The sequence below is a fragment of the Pelecanus crispus genome, chromosome 2 (genome assembly GCF_030463565.1).
Source record: "Pelecanus crispus isolate bPelCri1 chromosome 2, bPelCri1.pri, whole genome shotgun sequence".
Classification (NCBI taxonomy): Eukaryota; Metazoa; Chordata; class Aves; order Pelecaniformes; family Pelecanidae; genus Pelecanus; species Pelecanus crispus.
This window is the reverse complement of record NC_134644.1, coordinates 151,274,665-151,300,997: the sequence shown is the minus strand read 5'-3', so window position 1 is coordinate 151,300,997 and position 26,333 is coordinate 151,274,665. Positions and strand designations below refer to the sequence as shown.

The following is a 26,333-nucleotide window of genomic DNA, read 5'->3' as shown; positions in this document are numbered from 1 at the left end:
CTGATATTTCTGAAACTAAAAACATTTCATTAAAAAAAAAAGAATTATAGCCCAAAATCTGTTCCCAACATAAGTGGTCACTCAGAACGTTATGGGTAAGGTAAACCAGTGCAAGAGTGCAGTTTGCCTGCCATTGCCTCTTGTCTTCTCTAATTCCCCAGTCTTAATGAGCACGTGCTCATTTATAGCTGAACAAGGGATGGCATTCAGTGTGGGTCCACATCAAGTTTCAGGTATAAAGATCCAAATGAAGATATATCAACTATTCTACCACTGTGGTCTCAATCACTGGAGGGCTGAATATGAAACAAAAAGAGTTAAAAAATACAGTTATAATCTTTTGTTCAACCTTAGGTAAGGGACATAACTGAAGATCTTCCATGCCAAAAAAAGAAGACAGCTAGGATGTGGAAGGCAAGTGAAGTTTACTGTGTCTCTTGCGTCTGCAGTTTCACTGTCTTTTCTGTTTGGACCTTGCATATCCTTTACAATTTCCCTGCTGACAGTGTGAGGCCCAAATGTAATGCTGTCAAAAGAAGGCATGATTGTATTGGCTACAGTGGACTGATTACTCACATTACTGGTGAATTTAGCTCCCTGCTGGATGTTCACGGTAAATTTCTCTCCCTTCCTGGCTAGAGAGGTCGTAATTGAAAAAAACATTCTCTTGTCCCAGGCTTTGGAGCACTCTTAACCCTCCTCAAACTGGTATTGTACCTTTAATTCACATTTATCTGTATTTTGCATGCAGTGGACTTATTGGGACAAGCTGTTCATTCCAGCATCTGGTAGTTTATTTATTATTGCGAGTGGATTACGTGCAGACACAAAAGGGAATGTGAAGTATGCAGTGGAGTGGGCAGGTTTAATCATATCTCACAGTATCTGTTTCATTTAGAATTGTATTTTAATCTTACAGTACTGAGATAATATCAATTTTAAACATCTTAAACCTTTGTAATAATACATTTCATCAGATGTTTGCCAGTTTGTAGCTCTTGAAGAGCAGTGAACTCTTTGTGATTGCCAACATACAAGTTGTGTACATTTATTCAGTTGAACTTTTATTGTCTGTTGAAATCAAACCGGAGACCCGGTCACCAATTATCCATACAAACCATTAGCTCAGAAGGGATCCAAAGTGCATGTGGGTTCTGTTAACTGAGTTTTCCCTTTGTCTGTTTGTCAGGAAGATGGTTATTTTCCATGTTCTGCTTCAAGGTTGTTGACCCATAAAATAAGCAGTGTTCATGTATTAGTATAGGAGTGGGAGCAATGTATTGTTCTTCCCTTTATGAGTATGCCCCAGAAATAATTTTTCCCAAAAGTTGCCTAAGTCCTGGACACGGGGGATAGAACGTGTTTGGAGAACTGGAAGAGGGCTGAGAAGATGCCACCTTACTAAGTTGAGCTGACTTTATTCTCACCAAAGGACGCTTTGGACAACCACCACCCACCCTCTCACAAGGGTAGGCTCTCATCCCTGGCAGGCTCTGCGGCAGGACAGAGTGAATCCCTGTTTTTAACAGAAGCTGCAGAAAGACTTTCTGCTTAGAATCAGGTTAGAGTTCCAGGACTGTCTGCAGCAATTAAAACTGTTTCTGTCCCATGCTGACCACTGAACAGCACTCCATCCCTCCAGGACTTTAAAGAGTTTTATACCACTGTTAGAAGACAGTTTTCATTCATCCATCTGATAATAAAGTTGGGGGGGGGGGTTGGCTTGCTCCTCAGTGACAGCACAAGAACTGTTTGTTCAGGAAGGCAGGCCAGCCTGAACTTCGTTTCAAACAAACTGTCCCTGCATAAGCCATCTTTCTTTCTCCACCCTTTCCTGGCTGCCTACCGCTCTGTGCTTTGTGGCAAGAGGATTTCCAAAATGTCTCGATGACTTTAAATTCTATTTTACTATTGGCAGCTTTATTCCACAGAGAGCAAACTCTCCGGCTTCTGTTGGTGATCATGGCAACACATTTCAAAGCTCATTTTGTTGGTGAGATCCCTGTCAGAAGCATTTTACAACTTTAAGCTATGTGGTTTGTCTGTTCCTTTTTCTTTGTTGTTTGTTTGCACAAAACTCAAACTGTTCTCTAGAAAAGTAGCCTGTTGCCATAATCAATAACAATAGCTGTTTCCATACTTTATAGTATGTAGTCATATGGTCTAAATCATTGTCAGTCGTTTCCTCTCCCATCACGTCTTCCAAAAAAATGTTGCCCAAACCAAACTGGAAAAAAAAAAAAAAGAAAAAAGAAGGAAAGAAAGAAATGAAACCTTGCCACATTCTATTGTATCCATGTCATAAACTCATAAACTACTGAAAGTTAGGGTCAGTGCAAAGATAAGAATCAGACAGCTTACGCTAACTAATGCCTTTGTTATTGCTTTTTGAAACAAAGTTTATTTGGTGCATTTATTTCTTCTTTTTGACAGCATGTGGACAATAAATGGGTTTCTTCATCTAGTGAAATAATTGCTTTCCGCAAAGTGCTGTTGAATCCAGTGACAGCAAATCAGTTTCAACGCTTTGTGTCACTGAAGGGAGACCTACTGGAAAATGGAGTGCTTTTTTGGCAAGAGGTACAGAAGTATAAGGTATGGTGATAAAATGGAGCAAGGAGAATATCATTTACTATTTGTAAGCAAATGCATCCATTACTGCATATTAGGAGAATTTTAACAAGAATATCTCTAGGCATTTTCTTGTTCATAGTAAAACCTCTTTCACTGTTTAAACTGTTTTTTCTTCAATGAAAATCCTCACTTCTTAATGGTAGCTATTTTTAATGACTTGAATGTATTATCCCTTTATTTCTTTATGCTTCTTCAAACTGTAACATTCTTCTGAGTCTCTAAAGGGACACTAGTAACTAGCTAATGCCCAGATTTTGGTATATGTCCATTAAGCAGTAGAAAATATGCAAGCACTAAAATGTTCATTCTGTCTTTATAGTCACATACTGTTAAATAATAAGATTATTGCTGAATTTGATAATCCCTCAAAAATCAGAGAAAACTTTTAAATTCAATCACATATACAGATGTAAAGATAGTATCTATCTAAAAATCTTACATGTACAATGCAGACCCCAGCTCCCTTGCAGTCTGTACAGTCACATTTGACTGCAGCTGAGAATGTGGCCAAGGTGAAATGTGATGGGGAAGGTCAGCAGGGATTGCTTCTCTCCCAAATACACATCCCTTTGTGAAATTGCTGCTGTGTGGGGTGAAACACAATGGGAAAACTCTGGAGTGAGCCTTTAAATCACACCGCAGCCTCCTAATAGCACCCTGGACTGAATGCAGGGGCACCACGGGTCTTTCACTTGTTCCTCGTTCCTTTTGCCTCTGGGATACTGCTGATGCAAAAGCGCTACCAGAGTGCAGAGCCCCTCCTGGGGTCCTGAACATAGCCTGTGTGCACATGGCAGGCAGGGAGCATGAGGTTAGCTAACATGCTCAGAAATTAGGAGGTAAACACAGTGGATGCTGCAGTAGCCCTTGGAGACCCTGCTGCAGGCATGTGGGTGTATTTTCACTGTTTAATTTTACTCATTTGAATTTGGGGTCTGCTTTAGAAGCTGAAGCTCCTCTGTTTCAAGGGGGCAATCTCCCCTCCTCACAGAGTCTCTGATCCCCAAGTGAGGAATCATCGGATGAAATGCTCTCTGGGGCTGCTGCTGTCTCTCTTTTGGTTACAGAGTGACTAGCTTGGACTAGAAACTTGACATGAAGGCACCTGAGGTTCCACGACATAAATCCTTCCCAAAATATTTGATGTTTTTTCAGATTTGCTACATTGTGCAGGACACGGAAACTTTCTGCAAATTAATGTGGAGTGTAGTTTAGACTGTTTTCTTTGTGGATCTGCTCTCTGAAGAAAGCCTTCACTGTTTTATGTCCCACCCCCTCTCCTTCGTTTATGTTAATTTTATTTGTCTTCTTATCAAGAAAAAGTACAATCTGACCATATTTCTGCATGCATGTGATTTGTCATGGTTGGCAGTTGATGCTCTTTATAGAAGCAAAGGGCTGGAGTAGTAGGAGTGTTGTGGGTCAGGCTGAACTGGAGGAATATTGCCAAAGACGTGGGCAGCACTTTGCACAGTGCATACTTGTATTGTCTGAGCCCTATCATGCCATCAGTTTAGACAGAACTCCTTCTAGGAGTCCATGACTGCATTGCTCCTCGTAACCCATCGGGCTGGCGGCACATCTTGGGACAATCAAAAAACAAAAAAAAAAATTTTTTTTTTAACAAATATGAAGAACTATAACTCTGTGGATCATTTCCATCTGTTCCTCTATGCTCGTGTCTCATCCCCCTTCATATCACATGGCTTGTTTGTCTTCCCTCTTACTATAGCTCTCTGCCTTTTCTTCTATGCTAGATGAGTGAAGGAAGCCATAATATATTCTTAGGATATACTGAATATGTTTCTGCATTGCTTTACTTTCTTCATTGTAGCTGTTATCATTCTTCTTTTCCTTCACAAAACTAAAAACTATTCATAATAAAACAAGCCAGCTCTTTCACATACCACATTTCTGGTTAAAAGCCCTGTTTTTAATTTCTTTGCAAAGTAAATATCCAGCCTCCTATACCAAAACTAAATGCACATTCTTCATTGAGAGAGCTCTCTTCCTGAAAATTCTCTAGAGTGCTCATTGTGTCTTTAGTAGATACATGTGATAATCTCCTAGTGTTATAGAAATTTCTTGATGTTTACAGATAGATGGAAAGTTTGTCTTTCAAAGAATTTGAAGGAAGTTCTTTGAATTATTTTTTCTTCCTGTCAAAGTCCAATGGTAGCATCGTCATAGTGTGAAAACACAGTAATAACAGGTTTTACAAGAACAATAGGATCACATTAAAAAAAGTAGAAAACCCCCGGTGTTTCTTTGAGATCTCACCCTTGTAAGTTTTGTATTTTGTTCTGCACAGTTATTTCAAACACTGAGGTTTTGGGAAACCAGAAAATCTTAATGAATGGGGAAACTAGAAGATTTCATGAATGGAAGATTGTACTGGTAGCTGAAATTGTCCCCTCTTGTGCCAACATTCCTGCTTATAATACCTTGTACCTTCTAAATAATTCCCCTCTTTTCTTGAAGCATTTAGAGCATTTCTTTGTCTTTTAGTTACCATGGCTATGCTAGTCATAGCAGGCTCATTGTGAAAAACTGCATTTCACACACACAGATGTGTTTCTCTTTTCAGAAATGCCTCTTATTTGCCCGTAATATACTTAGACTGAAAGCAGGATAAAAACTATCCTGTTCCATCAGAACACGCAGGCAGAGATTATCACCTAAAAGCAGTGATTGCTATATATCTGCATTTGCAAACCAGAAGTCCTACTCATGTCTTAAATATGTCTTTGACCATGCACATTTGCTATAAGGATTTTGTCCTACATACTGAAGAAATCTATTGTATAATTATTTTTGTATGACTATTACTCTTTGATCACTGGGCCCCTGTAAAGGGTCTTGCATCTCTCTCACCATTGACTGAAAATGCTGGTTTTTGTCTTTCAGGACTTGTGCCATTCTCATTGTGATGATGTCACAGTCCAAAAAAAGATCACAGCTATTATTGACTGCTTTATTAATTCCGCTGTACCCCCAGCTTTGCAGATTGACATCCCAGCTGAACAAGCAAAGAAGATTCTGGAGCACAAGAAAGAACTAGGACCTTACATTTTTAGAGAAGCACAGGTAAGAAGCTGGGAGAATCTCTGTAACAGATCTGACTAGAGTCTGTGTGTCTGATTTTAAGGACAGTCTTTGTTGCTTATGTGACAATTTGGACTCCATACATAAGCCTGCTTATGTAGGGCACGAAGGAGAGCACTACAGTCATGCATTTCAATGAAGACTGTATGGTGGAGATGACAGACAGGCTTCAGATATTTACTGCTCAATAAACTGGACAATCTCTGACAGCTAGCTGATCCTGGAAAAGTGTTATCCAGGTCTGCATTAGGAATTCTGGCAGTAGAAATGAATTCTGTCTATGTTTTTAATTGCTTGTTCTTTACCACTTGGTTAATGTCAGAGAAGTAATTTGTAGTTAGAAAGTTTGTAGTTTTTGTAGGTTATGAAAAAAATGCAGATGTGAGTAAAGCACAGACAGCTTAACTTACTGAATGTCTTTCTCTATTACAGAAACTCTGTATTAAATGGCTGTAGACAATTTTCTCTCTGATCTTTGTACTAATCAGACTGAACAGCGATTTGTGAACCTTTACTACAGACTATTTTCTTATTTGTCATTACTATCTTCTCTGACTTATCTTCTAAACCCAAAAAAGCTAGTTCCTCTTTTCCTATAAAATTGCCACCAACACCTTTAAACATCAACTGTGAGTCCATAAAGTGTTTGGATCACAAAAGATGAACGGTTTGTCAGAGAAAAGGGTTCATATAGGTCCTAGGTGAAATAAGAAGTCTCATTTCAGCCTGTGTAAAACCCAGTGAACTCCAGAAATGTGGCGCAAAACCAAGGGAAGAACTTGGCCAAAAAGCTGTGACTGGAACATGACAGTGACTCACATGTCACTTTCAAGTCTGTTGAGCCAGAAGCAGTGAGGTGCTGAGCATGCTCGGCTCCTTTGAAGCCAAGTTTCTCAATGAGAATTAAACACCTAAATAAATTGAAAAATGTGAGCCTTAGTACGTGCAGCAACAGAATTCACTGAGCCCCTCTGTTTGCTTTTCTAAAATTGTTTTTCTTATTCTAGTTCAAAAAAGACCCTGTGAGAGATTATATCATTTAAAAATTATCCAAGATTTGCTCATAGATCTGTAATGTGGTTTAAGAGCCTTTCCAGAGGCAAAAAAGTATTTCCTTTCTCTTAAGGAGGGAAAAAAACCCCTCTCCCTAATGAACTGAATATTTGAAATACTTGAGCGGAACAGTGGTGCAAAAGCAATTCTACTGGTGTATATTTTATCAGGAATACTTGTAAAAAATGATGGATGTTTTCATTAATGCAAACAATTGTTTAGGGAAATATAAAAAAAGAAAGTGCCTTTTAACTGTGTTTTAGGAAGATTTCTCACCAGTAATAAACACACTGATGAAAAGCATGTGCCGAGCAAAGCTGGGCTGAAATGTCAGGACACGGTACGTGGGAGGAACAAGGCTGTGTATTCAAAAAGAAATAGTTATTTCATTCTCATGGTAAACTACATTTTCTTTTACAGCAAACTCTGTTTTCTTAATATGGTCAAGATTGACTTGCTTTTCTTTCTGTGCAGATGACTATTTTTGCTCTTCTGTTTAAATTTTGGCCAAAATTTTGTAAGTTTCGAAGCAATTTGTCTAGTGACAAAATTCTACTTGCCTTGGAGAGAAAAAAAGGAAAAAAGATGAGAAAGAAGGAAGGCAAAACAGCAGAGGTAAGGCTCACAAAGTTTCAGGTGACAGCTGACAAACCACATAAAAACTCTTTCATGAGCAAACACACATGAATTCGAATACCTTTCTCAGCCTGATCCAAAGCTACCGAAATCTTATTGTTAGAATTCAAGCTTCACATGTGACCCGGTCCTAGGGCGATCAGTTCCCAATCCTGCCAGTGCATATACATACGTTTAACTTGAAGCAGATGAGTCAATGGAATACTCCTTTCATTAAGCAGAGGGAAAAATGTATTTTAGTCATCCTTTGTGCCAAGAGAAGAGCAAAAACGAGGGCTGAATTTAAAAAAAAAAGATCTATGTACAGTCCATGTGTACAACGGGTAACTGCAGACCTGTTTTCACTTTCGGTATGTACTGTCCTATTTTAGAATTTACAGTCCTGGGTCACTGTTGAAAGCAAAACAAAACCAAACCAGATTTCATATCTATTTGTCACAAGGAGCATTTGAAAAGTCTGCACATTATTTTTAAAAATCTTTATGTGCTAATTGCTTTGTATAGCCTTTGTCTTTTCTTGAATATTTCTCAGCTTTGACAGGGAAATTGTTAGACTGTTCACAATGAGTTTCCAGACAGTTTCAGTGCATTAACAGAACTGTGACCTCTACAGCGGAATGCTTGCTTGTAAAATTGTTTTTCTTGGAATTTTGTTATTAAAATATAATGGATTTTTTTTCTATTGATTATAGGCTTTGCAAAAGTTTATTTTTTACAAAATGTAATTGTTTGGCCAGCTTTGAGGAGAGAACATTCCTTTAAGGGCAGAGAAATTATTGGACTTGCAAAATATCATAAGTAGCATTAAAAGACCTTTACATATTTTAAATACCATGTACACATGTGTTGAGATACTGGTCATGATGAGAACCACATGAGTACCTGGACAGATAAAGACATATATGCCCATAAGAACATGTACACATTGTTACCCTCTTTTAGACACAAGAAAACTGAGGACCAGTGAAGCATTACTCAAGGTCACAGACCAATGTCAAGTGAAGTCTAAAATCCAAGAACTCATGTTCCTTTCTCCAAAGCACGTTGCCTCTGTACAGATATGTCTGGCAAGGCCATTGGCAATACTTACAGCGCAAGAATGCAATATTTCAAAGTAATGCACTTTTGCGTTTTCACAGACTTATTTTTTCCATCTGTTTGTTGCCTGTCTATAAGATTTCTGATTAAGACCAAGGAAGTAAAGAGCAAATCTTGGCCAGGAGGGCAAAAGCCTAACTTTTATGGGGAACAAATGGGAAAGGTGAATTACCCTTCTAAGATGGGAAATAGCGTAAGAAATTTTAGAAAGTGACGGGCAGAGAATGCAGTTCAGTAAACAGTCTGCAGACTATTCTTCCCACAAAAAATTATCAGTAAACCAGTTACCTTTTAAAATCTCTTGAAAGAATAGGTGGAACAGATAAGTTTTTGAAACCCTTTCCCCCCTCTATTATTGTTTAAAGAATTTGCTGTTCCTTGTTCTCTTGCCTGAGATTTCTGTCCCCTCAGTGACAACGTGACTATTCAAATGATTCAGTATCCCTGAAGGATACTGATAAGGTTCATCCAACATAAGCGATAGCAGATTCACTTGGCAGCTTGTAGAAGGTGATGATTTGTGGCATTTAAAATAATGTCTCTGCTCGTCTGCCCCACCAGGCTCGCGCTGAAGGAGAGGAAAGCTCTGGCAAGGGTTATAAATGATATTTTTTTCTTAGATATATTCCCCCCCCCCCCCCCCCCGCCCCCCATCAGTTGCTGGTTTGGGTTTATATGTCAAATATGTCATGGTCCTGGAGGAGGAATTTTACTTTCTCCCGTCTCACAAATTTGAGGTGACCCTGGGGTCACCTCACTTTCTGAACTGACTGGATAAGAGTTGGACTTTTATGTAGTATAATGGAAAAAATGGGCAGACAAGGAGGTTTTCACTGGACAATGACCCATGACTTCATATTATTTGACTATCTCAATAATTTTTGTGTGCGCCTATTTGTTATTTATGGGGCAAATCCTATTGAAGGCTTCCTGGCAATGAGCTCAGTGCAGGGGAGGAGTGGCTGACATGCAAGCACTGTATAATGCAGAGACCTCTTTCAAGCTTAGTGTCTAGAAGGCACGGATGGGTAGGTACAGGGTGAAGTAAGCTTGAACATTCAACATAATATGCTTGCTTCAGTATTGAGCTGAGACAGTTGTTTCAAAAGATACTGCCTTAGGAGAGTATGGTTTCCTTCTCTGTTTTCACATATTTGCCCTTAGCGTGGCACAGGTATATGGGCTCATCTTCGGCCCATCCATGGATCTGTTCCTTTGTTATCTGCTAGATGCACATGCCACATACTTTAAAAAATATCATTAGTCACTTTTTTAGACTTCCTTGATGCCAGAATTTGTAATTTGTTGTATGATAACTGCATTTTATTTCCAAAATAGATTCTAGATATTTTGCTTTCAAGTGTACAAAGTATTTTTAACTTACACTGTAAATCTGTACTTACTCTTCCCATGCTCTTAGCAGAGAAAGGTAAAACTGTAAGCATTAATTTTCCTTTTCCATGTTTCCCTCATCTCTCTTTAAGCTTCTCAGCAGAAGCTTATTTATTTGTAACTGGTGTAATGTCATGGGATATGACATTGCTGTAACATTGCCTAATTTATTATGAGAAGACATTATTAAAGACCCCATTTAATTCACCATTCTCATTGAGAAAGCTAGCAAACATAAACTGTAGTATATTAGTATACACACTATTTCTGTATTTGCTTTGGCTTCCCTGTTCCATCAATTGAGTGTGCCACAGAAGTTAGTAAGCCTGCTTCTGGAGAGAAGATAAAAACCACACTGCCTGGGAATTTCTATACGCAAAAGTCACTTTTATAGATGATGGGTCCATAGGACAGTGGGGATGATAAGGAAGGAAAAGGCGCCTTGGCAGCAAGGATGTAGGATATTCTGATCCTTTTCCAGACCCTTCAGGGATTTTCTGAGTGACTTTGGGAACCATTTGACCTCTCTTTTTTTCTCACTTTCTCATTTGCAAATGGGATACATATTAATTGCTTCATGGGGATGTTGTGGGGTTAATTATGTGAGGTTAAATATGAACATTGATTAATGTTCATAAAGAGTTTTGGGATCATCAGACCGAATGTGCAAAGGGGCCGCCTTAATAAAACACTGAAACACGAAAATGACAAATAGTTAATCACTAGAATGGTTCACCAAGGGTTACAATGCCTTGTCCTTCACTGTAAATATTTTAAATGAGATTGCCTGTCTGCCTAACATGTATACTGTAATTCATTCACAGCTACAGGACCAAGCTAGAATTAATCAGGAGAAATCCTGTGTTCTACATTTATACCTCAGGCCAAATCAGAGGATCACAATGGCCTCTCTGTCCTTAAAACACATTTTGTTGCAGGTCTGCCCTCTCACTTAGCTATATTTTGGAGCAGGTATTGAATCTGAAAGCAAGACAGTCTGCAGGAGTGTAGAGGTCAGAAAACTTCTGTTAGGACAAAGAAATGCTTTAAAAAAGCAGTATCTTCTGCTATTTTTTATTATGCCCAACATGATGAATTATGAAACTGGGCATTACAAAACATTACTGCATATGACACTACCTTGTTTCCAGTGACAATTTTTGCTTCCACAAACTTTGCTTTTTACTTTAGCTCAGTAACTATTGTTTACATCTAATTATGAGTTCTTCTTATTGGCAGGGTAAAGAAGTGGAGACAAAACTCATCAGTCTGTCAAGCAGTGCTTCAGTAGATAAGATTGGTGTGGAGAGAGGACCAACATCATTTTCAAATGGATATGGGTGGCAGGTGAATAATAAACATGTTGCTACAGATATCATTATTCAAGAGAGAGAAAATGATCTTGGGAGAATGGGAAGCTGGGGTTTGCTATTGAATACTACTATCACATGGTTCTTTGATAACTGTTCATTCTTCTACAATTAACTTCACTGTTATAAGTTTACCTATCTTACAGGTGATTTTTTTTCTTTACTTACTAATTTTTTAGGTTCTGAGTAGTATTAGTATCTAACAACATATTAAGCCCTTTAGGTGTGTAGATTTAAACAGAATCTTTATTTAAAGATAAATTGAAGAAAAGGAAGTTCAATTCTGGAATAAGAATCTTTTTATTACTTGTAAAATTCATATCCTGAAAGAATTTGGTTTAGGCTTGAGTTTTGTTCTGCTCATACGTCAAAAACTGAAGCTGAACACATTTAGGAAATCTAGGCATTTGAATAGTAAATCTGACAGAAAATAGCTGTAAGGAAAAAAAAGGCCAAATAAAAGTACAGTTCCCATACTGATTTTGGAGAGTAACCTAGAACTTACACAGAACCTGAACTGTAGTTCTTCCAATGTAAAGAGCAACATTTGTTCCTTAGAAAAGGAAAGGATAACAACTCCAGCTGATTTGCCTTTAGTGGTAGCAGCATTCTGCTGGAGACGGCAGGCAGAAAGAACTGTGAGGCTAATGAGACCTTTGACTATTTGAGAAAGGACACACTGGAAGGATGTGGCAGGGAGATAAAATCAAGTCCTCGATAGCACAAAAGACTGATATTTTGGGAGGGGAAAGGTCTGCGTCTGCTGTATTTAAGTTTTGAAGACAAAAGGAGAGAGAATAGGACTCAGAAAAGGGATGGAGAATAGATGAATGCAAACATCATATCTGTCAAACTTGCTTAAATTGCATTTCATGGTGTTGTGAGATTTGCTTATTTGCAGCAATACCGTTTTTCCCATTATTCCAGTATTATTATGACAAAACTTCTCTTCTTAATAATTGTGATTATTCAATAACAGGGATATAACATAAACAATTTTTTTGTCTCACTGTTGAAATGGACCAGGAACTACCAGTGATATGGTCTGGAGGCTGATGTTTTTTAATGGTTCTTGCAGGCTTCCTGGTCCTATTCCAAGTACATAGAAGCCTTGGAGCAGGAAAGAATACTCCTTAAAATGCAAGAAGATCTGGAGAGAAACTCATCATCATTCTTTACAGGTTGTTAACCAAGCTCTGTAGTTTCGGAGGGCAAGCTTATAGCTTAGGTGAAATTCTCTCAGTATAAGGACTTTGTTTGCTCTCCTTTGGAGTTGCATACATAAACCTCTGCCTCTCTTATGCTGTCTGCAAGGGAGTTGCTCTCTGCACCACACTTGTGAGTAATAAGTTTTATAAGAAAGGGAAAGTGAAAGTTGCAGGGTACCAGTATTGCCTTTACTGCACAGATACTACTGCAGAGAGGAATATAGCCATTTCTTCATTCTGCAGAGTGACATGGCAATCCTATTTGGTTCACATACATATTTCACCTCCCTGGCTTCTTGCACTTCATCAACTTATGTACAACCAGAGAGATGAAACTTTTTTCTCACCAGTTTGTCAGTATGCTTTCGGGGGATGTAAGAGACATTGCTTCACCCTTGTTTCAGCCGTGAAGATCCTCTTAGGTCTTCCCCAAGGATATTATGACCTGTTTGTTCATTAAATAACTCCATTTATAGAATCATAGAATCGTTTAGGTTGGAAAAGATCTTTAAGATCATCCAGTCCAACCATTAACATAACATTACCAAGTCCAACACTAAACCAGTTAAGGGTAGAGTAGCAATTTCATGTTTCCTGGCTTGGTGGATGGATTATTTATAATGAAAGTAAAAATGAGGAATCAATAAGATTGGAAAGGATCTCTAAGATCATCAGTCCAACCATCAACCCAACACCACCATGCCCACTAAACCATGTCCTGAAGTGCCACATCTACCCATTTTTTGAGCACTTCCAGGGATGGGGACTCCACCACCTCTCCGGGCAGCCTGTTCCAATGCTTGACTACCCTTTCCATGAAGAAATTTTTCCTAATATCCAATCTAAACCTCCCCTGGCGCAGCTTGAGCCCATTTCCTCTCGTCCTATCACTTGTTACCTGGGAGAAGAGACCAACACCCACCTCACTACAACCTCCTTTCAGGCAGTTGTAGGGAGTGATAAGGTCTCCCCTCAGCCTCCTCTTCTCCAGGCTAAACAACCCCAGTTCCCTCAGCTGCTCCTCATAAGACCTGTGCTCCAGACCCTTCACCAGCTTTGTTGCCCTTCTCTGGACATGCTCCAGCACCTCAATGTCTTTCTTGTATTGAGGGGCCCAAAACTGGACACAGGATTCCAGGTGTGGCCTTACCAGTGCCAAGTACAGGGGGACAATCACTTTCCTGCTCCTGCTGGCCACACTATCCCTGACACAAGCCAGGATGCTGTTGGCCTTCTTGGCCACCCGGGCACACTGCTGGCTCATGTTCAGCTGGCTGTCAACCAACAGCCCCAGGTCCTTTTCAGCCAGGCAGCTTTCCAGCCACTCTTCCCCAAGCCTGTAGCATTGCATGCGGTTGTTGTGACCCAAGTGCAGGACCTGGCACTTGGCCTTGTTCAACCTCATACAGTTGGCCTTGGCCCATTGGTCCAGCCTGTCCAGGTCCCTCTGCAGGGCCATCCTACCCTCCAGCAGATCGACACTCCCACCCAACTTGGTGTCATCTGCAAATTTACTGAGGGCGCACGCGATCCCCTCATCCAGATCATTGATAAAGATATTGAACAAGGCTGGCCCCAGAACAGAGTCCTGGGGAACACCGTTCGTGACCGGTCACCAACTGGACTTAACTCCATTCACCACTACTCTCTGGGCTTGGCCACCCAACCAGTTTTTTACCCAGTGAAGAGTACGCCCGTCCAAGCCATGAGCTGCCAGCTTCCCAAATTTAGCAGTAGGGCTTGCAATAGCACTATGTAATATAAACCCTTTCAGTTTCTCATAATTTTAATTTTCTTTCCATATGCAGGTACCTCGTCTATGTCCTTCCCAAAGCCTGGAAACTCTGAAAAATCCACCATTTCTCCAAAGAGTAGTGTGATTTTGGAGAAACACTCAAATCTTCCCAAGAAACAGAAAGTGAGTACCAGACTGCCAACAAGTGTGCTTTGAAATTTGGATTCTTAAAAGCTAGTTTTCCTGCTGTCAGTGCTGATGGTCATTAGTAGCAAGTTATCCCACTCCAAATCACGCTTAACTGAAGCTGTGCAGCCTTCACATGAAAGCAAGATTATTTTTCACTTCAACCATGGTTAGTGGACCTAATGTTGACCAGATGGAATTTTGTTGCAAAATGGTAGTCTCTGAAATGCAGTTATCTAAGCCTTCCAGTTAAAATATTTTAAATAGGAGCATGAGATGACTGGAGGAAGCTCAGACCCCATGGAGTTACTGGCAAGAGCTTGACACAGAACTAGCAATAGATCATCTCTGCTGAAGCCAATTAAATATTAAAATGGGAGAAAGAAGTGGGACAGCAAAGAGATCTGATAAAGACAGAAAAACAGATTTTGCTTCAAAGCTTGAGTTCCTAGATGGAAGAATCCCCTGGAGGTTTTGTTTTGTTTTGGTTTCTTTTTTTTAAGTCTATGCTGAAATTAGATGGACTTAAAAAAATTAATAGAACTTGGACTATTGCTCCCCTTCCTTCTCTGCTCCTCCTTCTTCTTCTAATCCTGTACTTCAACACTGCTATTTTAGGCAAGTTGGTGTCCTGCCCTCGCTAGCCCTCCTAGACTTCCCAGTGAACTTCCCACAACACACTCTTCCTGTGGCAGCGTTTTCTGTATGTGGCTTCAAAGAAAACTGCAGCATTCCTTGGTCTCCCCTCACTTTCTCTTTCTGCCCTCTTACCACCTCCTCTAGTTGAAGTTAAAGTCATCCAGTTGCCTTGGACCTTACGCACCTCTGCAGGTGTTACTGTATTTCATACATTTATCATAGAATCATCATAGAATCATAGAATGCTTTGGGTTGGAAGGGACCTTTAGAGGTCATCTAGCCCAACCCCCCTGCAGTGAGCAGGGACAGCTTTAACTAGATCAGGTTGCTCAGAGCCCCGTCCAACCTGACCTTGAATGTTGCCAGGGATGGGGCCTCTACCACCTCTCTGGGCAACCTGTTCCAGTGCTTGACCACCTTCATTGCAAAAAACTTCTTTCTAATGTCTAGTCTAAATCTATTCTTCTTTAGTTTAAATCCGTTATTCCTTGTTCTGTCACAACAGGCCTTATTAAAAAGATTCTCCCCATCTTTCCTGTAGGCCCCCTTTAAGTACTGGAAGGCCGCAATAAGGTCTCCTCGCAGCCTTCTCTTCTCCAGGCTGAACAATCCCAACTCTTTCAGCCTGGCCTCAGAGGAGAGGTGTTCCAGCCCTTGGATCATTTTGGTGGCCCTCCTCTGGACCCGCTCCAGCAGGTCCATGTCCTTCTTGTGCTGAGGGCCCCAGAGCTGGACGCAGTACTCCAGGTGGGGTCTCACCAGAGCAGAGTAGAGGGGCAGAATCACCTCCCTCAACCTGCTGGCCACGCTTCTCTTGATGCAGCCCAGGATACGGTTGGCTTTCTGGGCTGCAAGTGCACATTGCCAGTTCATGTCCAGCTTTTCATCCACCAGTACCCCCAAGTCCTTCTCCGCAGGGCTGCTCTCAATCTCTTCATCCCCCAGCCTGTACTGATACTGGGGGTTGCCCCATCCCAGGTGCAGGACCTTGCACTTGGCCTTGTTGAACCTCACGAGGTTCACACAGGCCCGCCTCTCCAGCTTGTCCAGGTCCCTGTGGATGACATCTCGTCCTCCTGGTGTGTCAACCGCACCACTCAGCTTGGTGTCGTCTGCAAACTTGCTGAGGGTGCACTCGATCCCACTGCCTGTGTCATTGATGAAGATGTTAAATAGCACCGGTCCCAGTACGGACCCCTGAGGGACCCCACTTGTCACCGGTCTCCATGTGGACATCGAGCCATTGACCACGACCCTCTGGATGCAACCATCCAGCCAATTCCTTATCCACCGAACAGTCCACCCATCAAACCCATATCTCTCCAATTTAGAGAGAAGGATGTTGTGGGGGACTGTGTCGAACGCTTTACAGAAATCCAAGTAGATGACATCCATTGCTTTTCCCTTGTCAACCAATGCAGTTACTCCTTCATAGAAAGCCACTAGGTTGGTCAGGCAGGACTTGCCCTTGGTGAAGCCGTGCTGGCTATGTCGAATCACCTCCCTGTCCTCCATGTGCTTGAGCATATCTTCTAGGAGGATCTGCTCCATGATCTTCCCAGGCACAGAGGTGAGGCTGACAGGTCGATAGGTCCCAGGGTCCTCCTTTCTTCCCTTTTTAAAAATTGGCACAACATTCCCCTTTTTCCAGTCAGCAGGCACTTCACTGGACTGCCATGACTTTTCAAATATCATGGAGAGTGGCTTGGCAACTACATCAGCCAATTCCCTCAGGACTCTGGGATGCATCTCATCAGGTCCCATAGTCTTGTGTACATTGAGGTTCTTCAGGTGGTCTCGAACCTGATCTTCCCTTACAGTGGGAGGGGCTTTACCCCCCTGGTCCCCATCTTTTGGTCCATCGATTCGGGAGGGGTGAGGAGAAAAGTTGCCGGTGAAGACCGAGGCAAAGAAGTTGTTGAATACCTCAGCCTTCTCCTCGTCCGTTGATACAAGTTTGCTTTTCTTGTTCATCAAGGGGGGTACGCTTTCTTTAACCTTCCTTTTCTGGTTGATATACCTGTAGAAGCCCTTCTTGTTATTCTTTATATCCCTTGCCAAATTCAGCTCCATCCTCGCCTTGGCCTTCCTGACCTCCTCCCTACACAACCGGGCCTTTTCCCTGTATTCCCCCCAGGACACCTGTCCCTGCTTCCACTGCCTGTGCAGTTCCCTCTTACTCTTTAGTTTGACCAGCAGGTCTCGATTCAGCCATGCTGGTCTCTTCCCATCCTTGCCTGACTTTTTACACTTGGGGACTGATAGCTCTTGTGCTCTATGGAAGGTGTCCTTAAAGATCTGCCAACTTTGTTCCGTTCCCCTGTCCCTGAGGACTGTCTCCCAGGGGGTCCTTCTGACTAACTCCTTGAAGAGCTGGAAGTTTGTTTCCTAAAATTTAGGGTCCTGACTGTACTCCTCACTTTTCCCATGTCCCTCAGGAGTGTGAACTCCACCAATGCGTGATCACTGCAGCCCAAGCTGCCTCCAGTCTTGACATCACCAATGAGCTCAGTTGCATTGGTCACCATCAGATCCAGTATCGCGTCCCCTCGGGTAGGTGTGTCTATTACCTGGCTTAGGAATTTGTCGTCTATGCATTCCAGGAATCTCCTGGATTGCCTACAGCTCGCCGTGTTGCTTTTCCAGCAAATGTCAGGGTGGTTGAAGTCCCCCAGCAGGACAAGAGTCTGCAAGAGCGAAGCCTCCCAGAGCTGGAGGAAGAAGGCTTCGTCAGCAGGCTCCCCTTGATCAGGCGACCTGTAGTAGACACCAACCACAAGGTTCCCTTTGTTGCCTCTGTCTCTGACTCTTACCCATAAGTTTTCAACCTGCTCGTGGCTATTCTTCAGGGACAGTGCTTCACACTGTATTGATTTCTTTACGTAGAGGGCAACGCCTCCACCCCTCCTTCCTTGCCTGTCCCTTCTGAAGAGCCTGTAGCCATCAATAGCCACATTCCAGTCGTGGGATTTGTCCCACCAGGTTTCAGTTATGGCAATCAGGTTGTAGCTGTCTAGCAGCACAGCAGCTTCCAGCTCCTCCTGTTTGTTCCCCATGCTGCGTGCGTTCGTGTAGAGGCATTTCATCTGGGCTGTTGGCCGTGTCACCTTCTTAGTGGAACATCCCTTATTTCCCTCGGGGTGTTTCACGAAGGTTTCCTTGTGAGCTCTAACTATCTCAGGAGCCCCCGGCTCATCTCTGCCAGACTTCAACTGTGCTGCAGTGTCCCCATCATGCCTCTGGGCAACAGGTTGAGGGCTCACAGTAGTACCCCGTCCCTCTAACCATTGTGTACCGTCCCACAGCTTGTCACAGGCAAGCCTGGTACGTTCCCCCTCCCCCTTCACATCTAGTTTAAAGCCCTGTCAATGAACCCCGCAAGCTCCTGTGCAAAGACCCTCTTTCCCCTTTGAGAAAGGTGGCTCCCATTTGTCGCCAGCAAGCCTGGTGCCATGTAGGCCGTCCCATTGTCGAAGAACCCAAAGTTGTGATGGTGGCACCAGCCTCGGAGCCATGTGTTAAGAGATTGGATCCGCCTGTTCCTACCAATGTCACCTCCCACAACTGGAAGGAGGGAGGAAAAGATGACCTGTGCCCCCGATTCCCTCACTAAGCATCCCAAGGCCCTGAAGTCTCTTTTAATCACCCTTGGGCTGTGCACTGCAACTTCGTCACCACCCACGTGGAAGAGCAGTAAGGGGTAGTAGTCTGAGGGCCGTACCAGGCTGGGAAGTCTCCTGGTGATATCTCTGACCCGGGCTCCTGGCAGGGAGCAGACTTCCCTATGAGAAGGGTCCACCCGGCATATTGGACCCGCCGTTCCCCTCAGGAGGGAGTCTCCTATGACTATGACCCATCCTGTCTTCCTTGTTGAGGTGGTAGTAATGTGGGCGGTAGGTCTTTGTGGTCTTGGCAACTCTTCTGGTGTAGATTTATGCTTTTTTGTACTGCCGTTCTGCTTCACACACAGCTATATCAGTGTGGGGAGTCCTTGCGCAGGTGCTTTGGCCCCCGTAGCTGAGAAACCTCCAGCTGGGTCCAGTGCTCAAAGAGGGCCTACAAGCTAGCTGCAGTCTTTGCTGCAGCCCAGCCCAGCGGTCCCTGGCCCACTGTGTTATTCAAAACCTGAGAGCTGCATTCCTACCAGGCATCAGGCTGTGGCACAGGCAAACACAATGAGAAAGCAGAGGTCTTAAGCGGTTAGAGAGGTCTCTCCCACCAGCTTCAGTTGCAGCCAGCTCTCCAACACCACTGGAAATTTGCCTGCCAATAGCTCAATTTCCCTCCCAACAGCTCAAGCGTTCCCACTGACTTTGGGTGGTTTCCTCTTCTTCCATCATGACCCTCTGGTGGTTCTCCTCCATTATGCCCTCTGCAATGATCTGATCACTCCGCTGGTGGGGTGAGATAGCTATAAAACCCACCCACTGCTCTTGATGAGACACCTTGTCTCCACTTTGTTACAGAGGAGGTCACACCTTGTGTATTGGGTATAAATGCCCGGGTGCTGGCAGCGGCGGCCTCTGAGAGGAGAGGCCAGGGCTGCCCCATGCCGGACACAGCCATCTCCAGTGGACCCATCACAGGTCACAGCTGAGCCCCTCATCCAAGATGGTGGCACCTCGGGGAAACATATTTAAGAAAGAGTAAAGAAAGACAGAGAGAGGAGGATGGAATAAAAAGAGTGAAAAACAACAGAGGGAACACCAAGGCCAGAGGAGTGGGGAGGGGGGGCTCTGTGGTGGAGCAGATATTCCCTGCAGCCTGTGGAGGACCCACACTGCAGCAGAGGAAAAGGGTGAGAAGGAAGAAGGGGCTGCCCGTTGCCTCACTGAAGGGACTGGGTGTAACCTGTGGCGATAAGGAGGGGAGGAGAGGTGCTTGGAGTGAACTTGAACCTGGGAAATGTGGAAGAAAGGTGTTTTCTCTAAGCGTGTAAATGTTAGTTTCTTCTTTTTCTTGTTTTTTTTTTTTCCCCCCACTACCCAAATCAGTAATGGTTTATTCTAATTGGCAATAAATTAATTTCCCGAATTCAAGTCTGTTTTGTCTGCAACAGTAATTGGTAAGCAATCTCCCTGTCTTTACCTTGACCCACAAGCTTTCTCTTTTCTCTTTCCTTTTTTTCCTCTTTTCTCCCTTGTCCTGTTGAGGGGTGTGTGGGGGGTGCTGAGTGAGTGAGCAGCTGGGTGGGAGTCTGACTGCTAGTGAGGGCCAACCCAACCACACTTTGTTTCTCTCTTTTTGATGCATTTATTGAAGAACTGTTCTGACTCTTTCAACTGGCTGCAACACAGCAATGACATTCTGTTACCTTTTGCAGGCAGATTAAAACCTCTCTGAGGAAGGGACTGCAGAGACATTCAATGGAGGTGGGCAGGAGACGCAAAAATAATGTGCATGCCAGGTTTCCAGAGCAAAGATGACAACTTGGAATATTATTAAGAACCATGGGACATCAGTCAAGGGTAGAAAAGAAACATCTTCCAATGTGTTCCATATCAACATGACTGTGATACTGACTCCTGTGTTACTCATTTGTTTAATAGTACACTTTGAGGCTCAAATCAGAGCAAGATTCCACTGAAATATGCATGGTACAAACAGCTAGGCGGTCTTGGTCCTAAAGATCTTATAATCAAACCCAGTTCTTCAGTGCCTGACCTAATAAATAAGTAAAACACTGCATTGAACTGACAGCCCTGAAGCAGTGTGTCTTGGCACACTAAGCTCTCAGTATTGCAAGTCATGCAACTTCTATTCATCAAGGGTAACTCATGAGGTGTCTGAACTATCATAAAATCAAACCCTGTTGTGGTTTGCTACCAATCCAGCCTCGTTCCTGGTCCAAAGTACACCTGCCTCATTTCTGAGTTTTGATCCGCAAGAAAGGCTTAAAATACGTCAGGACACCGATGTGATTGAGAACTTTTGTAAAACATCATTCCTCCCAAGGCATTACTCACCAGAAGGTGGCAGGAGCTCATAGCTCTTGTGTAGCTCTCCCTACTTTCTTGCTTCTTTTTACAATTTTAAGAGTTTTTAAAAGAATTGGGGCAGAGTTGATGTTGGGACTAGGGCCAAAGGATTAATTGGGGAGTTAAGAGGGGGCAGGGGCAGAATTAACTGCTAGGCAGGGGACAGGATGATGTAGAACTCTCCACATTTTTCAGACCACTTTAAACACCAGTCCCCAGCCACAAAGTTGTTGACTCCATTCTTCTCTACATGTGTGTAATGCATGTAAGAGGAAGGCAGATCAGTGAGCTCCAGCTTGCTGAGTTCCCAAGGACTACCCCTGAGTTCAGGATGGGATCGTCTTCTGTTACCCCTCCCAGCCTCTTGGACAAGAAGAATGAGCCATGCAGCCCTCTCTCAGTTGTCAGAAGTAAAGGTCCTTCACTTGGAGCTCTAGATCATACTGCTAAGGACCATTCATGAGTGCTTTCCTCCTCAGTGAGGAATGACAGCTAAGGACAACTAATAGTCTTTCTTTTTCACTCTTGACACAATGACCAGGAATTGTATGGGATTTCCATTGGGAGTTGCGTCAGACAGGCTGGCAGGGAAGAAAGACACTCTCTTTTATGGATATAGCTGCCCTGCTCATACATCCTCGCAGCAGGAGCAAGGGAGATCATTGGTTCAGTTCCTACTTTCCCCACAGTTCAGAGACAGAGTTTGCTTCACGCTTATGTCCATTCCTTCTGTGTTTGGGTGTTTGCTCGTGTGACATTACCTGAAAAAGATGTCTTGGGTGGAAGCCACAAGGGAGTAAAACATAAAATTCTTGTCCCTGTTTTCCATGTTTTCCCAAATTTTACAGATGCACTAAACTATAATGCTCAGTACGTCTGAGGAGGGTGGAATGTCGCATCTTGTAGTGAGCAGAGCACATGTGGTACTGTGTGGCCTACCACTCATTAATGTGAAAGGCAAAGAACAATCATCAAATGCCATAAATTCAGTGATGTATGTCAGTCTAAAAACACGTGAAAGGCCACCTTCTACTGCTGTGGTTAGTACAGTGCACGCAACCAAATGCTGGAGTGCAGCAGTCAGTTTCTGTTTTGTTGTATTCTTGCCTTCATGGCATTTTGAGACAGTTAAATAACATGTAGACAATGCTTATCTTATGCTGGTAGCTTTGACTTGAATCATACTTGGATTACTTCTAAAATAAAAAATATTATCTTGATATTTGTCACAGATGATAAAACTCCTTGTGAATACATTCCAGCCTTGCCAAATTGTTAATGAAAATTTACCAGCCCCCACGCAAAAACTACTGTCCCAGGCAGTTACTATGATTAATACCATACATGTCTATCAAACTTAAAAAACAAAAAGAAAGTACTTTGTGTACGTCAGTGAGTAGAATTTTGCAAACTGGCTCTATCCACTCGAAGTTCTGCCAACCAAAGATAACCCTCAATCAAGTTTGCAGTTCTGTCTCCATGTTAACTGAAATATATATGCATGTATATATGTGTGTATATACACATGCATGCACAGTCATTTATAGGCCGTGTCTTTAGTATGCAGCTGAGGAGGATCACGTGTATTAGTAATGCTAAAATACATGTCATATCATTATGCCCATTTTATGTGTTGATTTTAAAGAAATATTGAGCAATTCGACAGGGAATATATTAAGAGATATGGATAGGGACCCTTTAATTTCTGGGTTACTAGTCCTGTGGAGAACGACTTGGGGGTACTGGTGGATGAAAAGCTGGACATGAGCCGGCAATGTGCGCTTGCAGCCCAGAAAGCCAACCGTATCCTGGGCTGCATCAAGAGAAGCGTGGCCAGCAGGTCGAGGGAGGTGATTCTGCCCCTCTACTCTGCTCTGGTGAGACCCCACCTGGAGTACTGCGTCCAGCTCTGGAGCCCTCAGCACAAGAAGGACATGGACCTGCTGGAGCGGGTCCAGAGGAGGGCCACCAAAATGATCCGAGGGCTGGAGCACCTCTCCTATGAGGCCAGGCTGAGAGAGTTGGGGTTGTTCAGCCTGGAGAAGAGAAGGCTGCGAGGAGACCTTATTGCGTCCTTCCAGTACTTAAAGGGGGCCTACAGGAAGGATGGGGAGAATCTTTTTAGCAAGGCCTGTTGTGACAGAACAAGGAATAACGGATTTAAACTAAAGAAGAATAGATTTAGACTAGACATTAGAAAGAAGTTTTTTGCAATGAGGGTGGTCAAGCGCTGGAACAGGTTGCCCAGGGAGGCAGTGGAGGCCCCATCCCTGGCAACATTCAAGGTCAGGTTGGACGGGGCTCTGAGCAACCTGATCTGGTTAAAGCTGTCCCTGCTCACTGCAGGGAGGTTGGGCTAGATGACCTCTAAAGGTCCCTTCCAACCCAAAGCCTTCTATGATGCAATAGCAGATACCCCATAACTGCTATTTGGTGATACATCTGAAATGGAATATTGGTTTTAGTCTCATCCCAAGGGATGAAGCAATGACTATGGGCAGTTCCAGCAGATAGCCTGAGAACTGAACAGGTATAGCGACTAACGAAACGTTATTGTTCTAAATGATGACTCTATTATCACTTCAGAAAGCTTGCACTGCTATTGCCTTTTTATCTTGTTCTTGAGAGCTAGTCTCTCTCAGGTTGCTGATCTACCACCTATGTGAGCTCAGCAGTTTTAAAGGGCTAGAAAAGTTTTACTCAACAACCCTAGCACCTCTCCTTTTAGATAACTAAAACTTTATTGCTGGTTTATTTTAACTACATATACTTTGGGACTTTCAGAAGTCTACAGCAGAACAGCTGTGGAGTGCTGCTACAGGCAATAAAAACAATACTCTTTTTAGAAACCTGCAAGCCTAGAAACTCTTCTGGGTGGATTTATGCTTTAGTGGCATTCAAAATACATAATCCAATCATATTAATTCAGACTTACTTTTGTTGTTTACTTCCAAGTAATGCAATATACTGGGACTATTTTGGAACTTTTTTTAAGCTGTCATTTGGATTCATAAATATTTACACTTAGATGCTATTACTGTGTATTTCACTTTTCTCTCATCAGACCTGGCATGTTTATGAAAACATTTTATAATCTTTGAGGGTGCAGTCCTGAAGTTGCTCATTCGAATACTTTTGATATCAACACAAGCTGTGACTACGCACGTCAGGAAGGGGCTTTATGCATTTTGCTTTTACTTCTCTCCTGCTACTGCGTGACACAAAGTATCAGACTATGAGATGCTGGATGTTATTAAGGTGCACACTTAGAATAGTTTACCAGAGTGGTTAAGGCAGTCACCAGGCCATTTAAAAAGGGGCAAAATACTTTCTCATTTGTGTCCGTACAGTGCTGCTCTGTCATTGCATCCGTACTCCTCATGATCTCTTTTTAGTGGCTGTTTCTTAAGGTACTATTAATGGCGAACGGTCTTAGACTGAGCTGTGGATTCCTTTGTCCCTTTCAAAGTGTGGAAATCTAGTATTTAATCACCAGGCACTGAGATCAGCAATGAAGAGAGGTGCTTTGCACACACAGCAGTAGACCAGATTCAGCAGACCCACTTTGTCTGTTATTGGTTCTCTTACTATACCGTACCGGGTGGCCAAGGCCAGACTGGTTTGTGCCACACCTTCTACATCTTTTACACGAGAAGAATCATTGTGACTCACTTTGCAAATGCGCTTGACTTGAAAAAAAAGAGAAACCTGCATTAATGAAGTCTACAGATAAAAGCATCAATGAACTGGGTATTTTTGTAAATGTGGGACCCTCAGTTTCCTGCTGTTGAGAGTACTGAAAAATGGCAGGTGTCCCTTCATTGCTCCTTCTGTGCCTTTAGCTGTAGACAGCATTAACAGACCTGGGGACATCTTCTAGCCTCTACCACTTGTACGCTTCTGAAACGGCCAGCCTCAATCCCACCCAACACTATTGCTCTAGTCAAAACTATTGACTTGTATGTGTGTAAAAGTGATTGAAAAGAGCTTGAGCTTGTGCGTGTTTAAAAATGATTGAAAAGAGACCAGATGTTTCAAAGTTCTGTCCCAAACTTGGAAAAGAAAATCCTTAAATTATTTATGTTTCTCATGTTAAATACCGGGCCAAACTGATCACTGTGCAGCTGTATGTGTCCAATGGAGCTGCAGTAATCCACCTTGAATTTGACCTGGTTAAACTGTCCTATTACATTCAACTGATGATTTTTGTTACTGCCTTTTTATAGAAATGCTTTTAGTCAGTCATTGTGAATCATGTCTGAATACAGCTAACATGGGGTTAACTGGTATTTTTTTTTTTTAAGCTTATGGAACATTGCTGGTTTTAATACATTCGGTAGTTGCTGTAAAAGTTAGGGAAAGACAGGTTTGAACAAAAATTTTAGATCTGGATCTGTACTCACAGTTCAAACCTACCTCTAATGGCCTGATTTGGAGCATTCCCAGGATTTCAGAGAGTTATAATTCACATCTGTGTTTCTAACTCCTTCATGCATGATTGTTCGAATGTGCGCTTTTGGAACAGGTCCATGTCTAATAGGCTAAATTGTAGTTCCCAAATCAGAAGCCACATGGTATTGCTATATAGTTTTTTATTTTTCCTCTTATTACGTAGCCTTCAAATAAGGTTCTGTCAGTCCAGCACACTGGATCAATAGAAAACACCAAAGTCTACACTTTCTACCTACCTGCTAATGAACTCACACATTTTGATTTCTACCGGTGATTTAGTAAAGCATTTGCACAATGGCCACAATGGATACTTCTCTGCCAAGTAATAATTTACCAGAGCGCTGGAGTAGATTGGAATTATGTAGGACCCACTAAGCTGTCCTAGCATGATACAGATAGTCAAGATATAGATGAGATTCTCATATTTTTAATGTTCATTGAGCCAAGCTAATTTATGTGTCAAGCACAGGCTGCATTTACTTGGATTTTCCTCTGTTTCTCTACTAATTAAAATATTTTGGTTTCATGGTAACATATGTGAAAGCATTGACAACAGCATTGCTTAGTCCACATGTTAATTATGTATTTGCTCAGACTATGCTGATGAACTGTGTGCATTTCTCACATTAAGTTTTCATTTCATGTCAAAGGAAAAGTGGAAATGTAGTAAGTGGATTTGTGCTTTTAATTTTAGATATTTCTTTTTCCTCTAAAACAATCTTGTACATGATTCCTCTGTACCATATGCATTTGAAAATCTTTTGTTGGCAAGAAGTTTAAAAAGAAAGTAATACTCGCTTCTCAGAAAAGGATTTTTGAACAAAGCAAAGCAATCGTGCCATTAATG

General features: G+C 42.4%; 1 protein-coding gene across 1 annotated transcript in view; it reads left to right on the top strand.

Annotated features, from left to right (window-relative positions):
* The window catches only part of RGS22 (regulator of G protein signaling 22), a 74,734-nt gene extending 48,974 nt beyond the window's left edge, over positions 1-25,760 (top strand). The window contains exons 20-27 of the mRNA XM_075705074.1: positions 355-414; positions 2,434-2,595; positions 5,542-5,721; positions 7,267-7,428; positions 11,158-11,265; positions 12,367-12,469; positions 14,305-14,414; positions 25,650-25,760. Of these exons, the coding sequence (XP_075561189.1) occupies positions 355-414; positions 2,434-2,595; positions 5,542-5,721; positions 7,267-7,428; positions 11,158-11,265; positions 12,367-12,469; positions 14,305-14,414; positions 25,650-25,760 (996 nt within the window). The remainder of the gene's footprint in view (positions 1-354; positions 415-2,433; positions 2,596-5,541; positions 5,722-7,266; positions 7,429-11,157; positions 11,266-12,366; positions 12,470-14,304; positions 14,415-25,649) is intronic.
* The last annotated feature ends 573 nt before the right edge of the window (positions 25,761-26,333 follow it).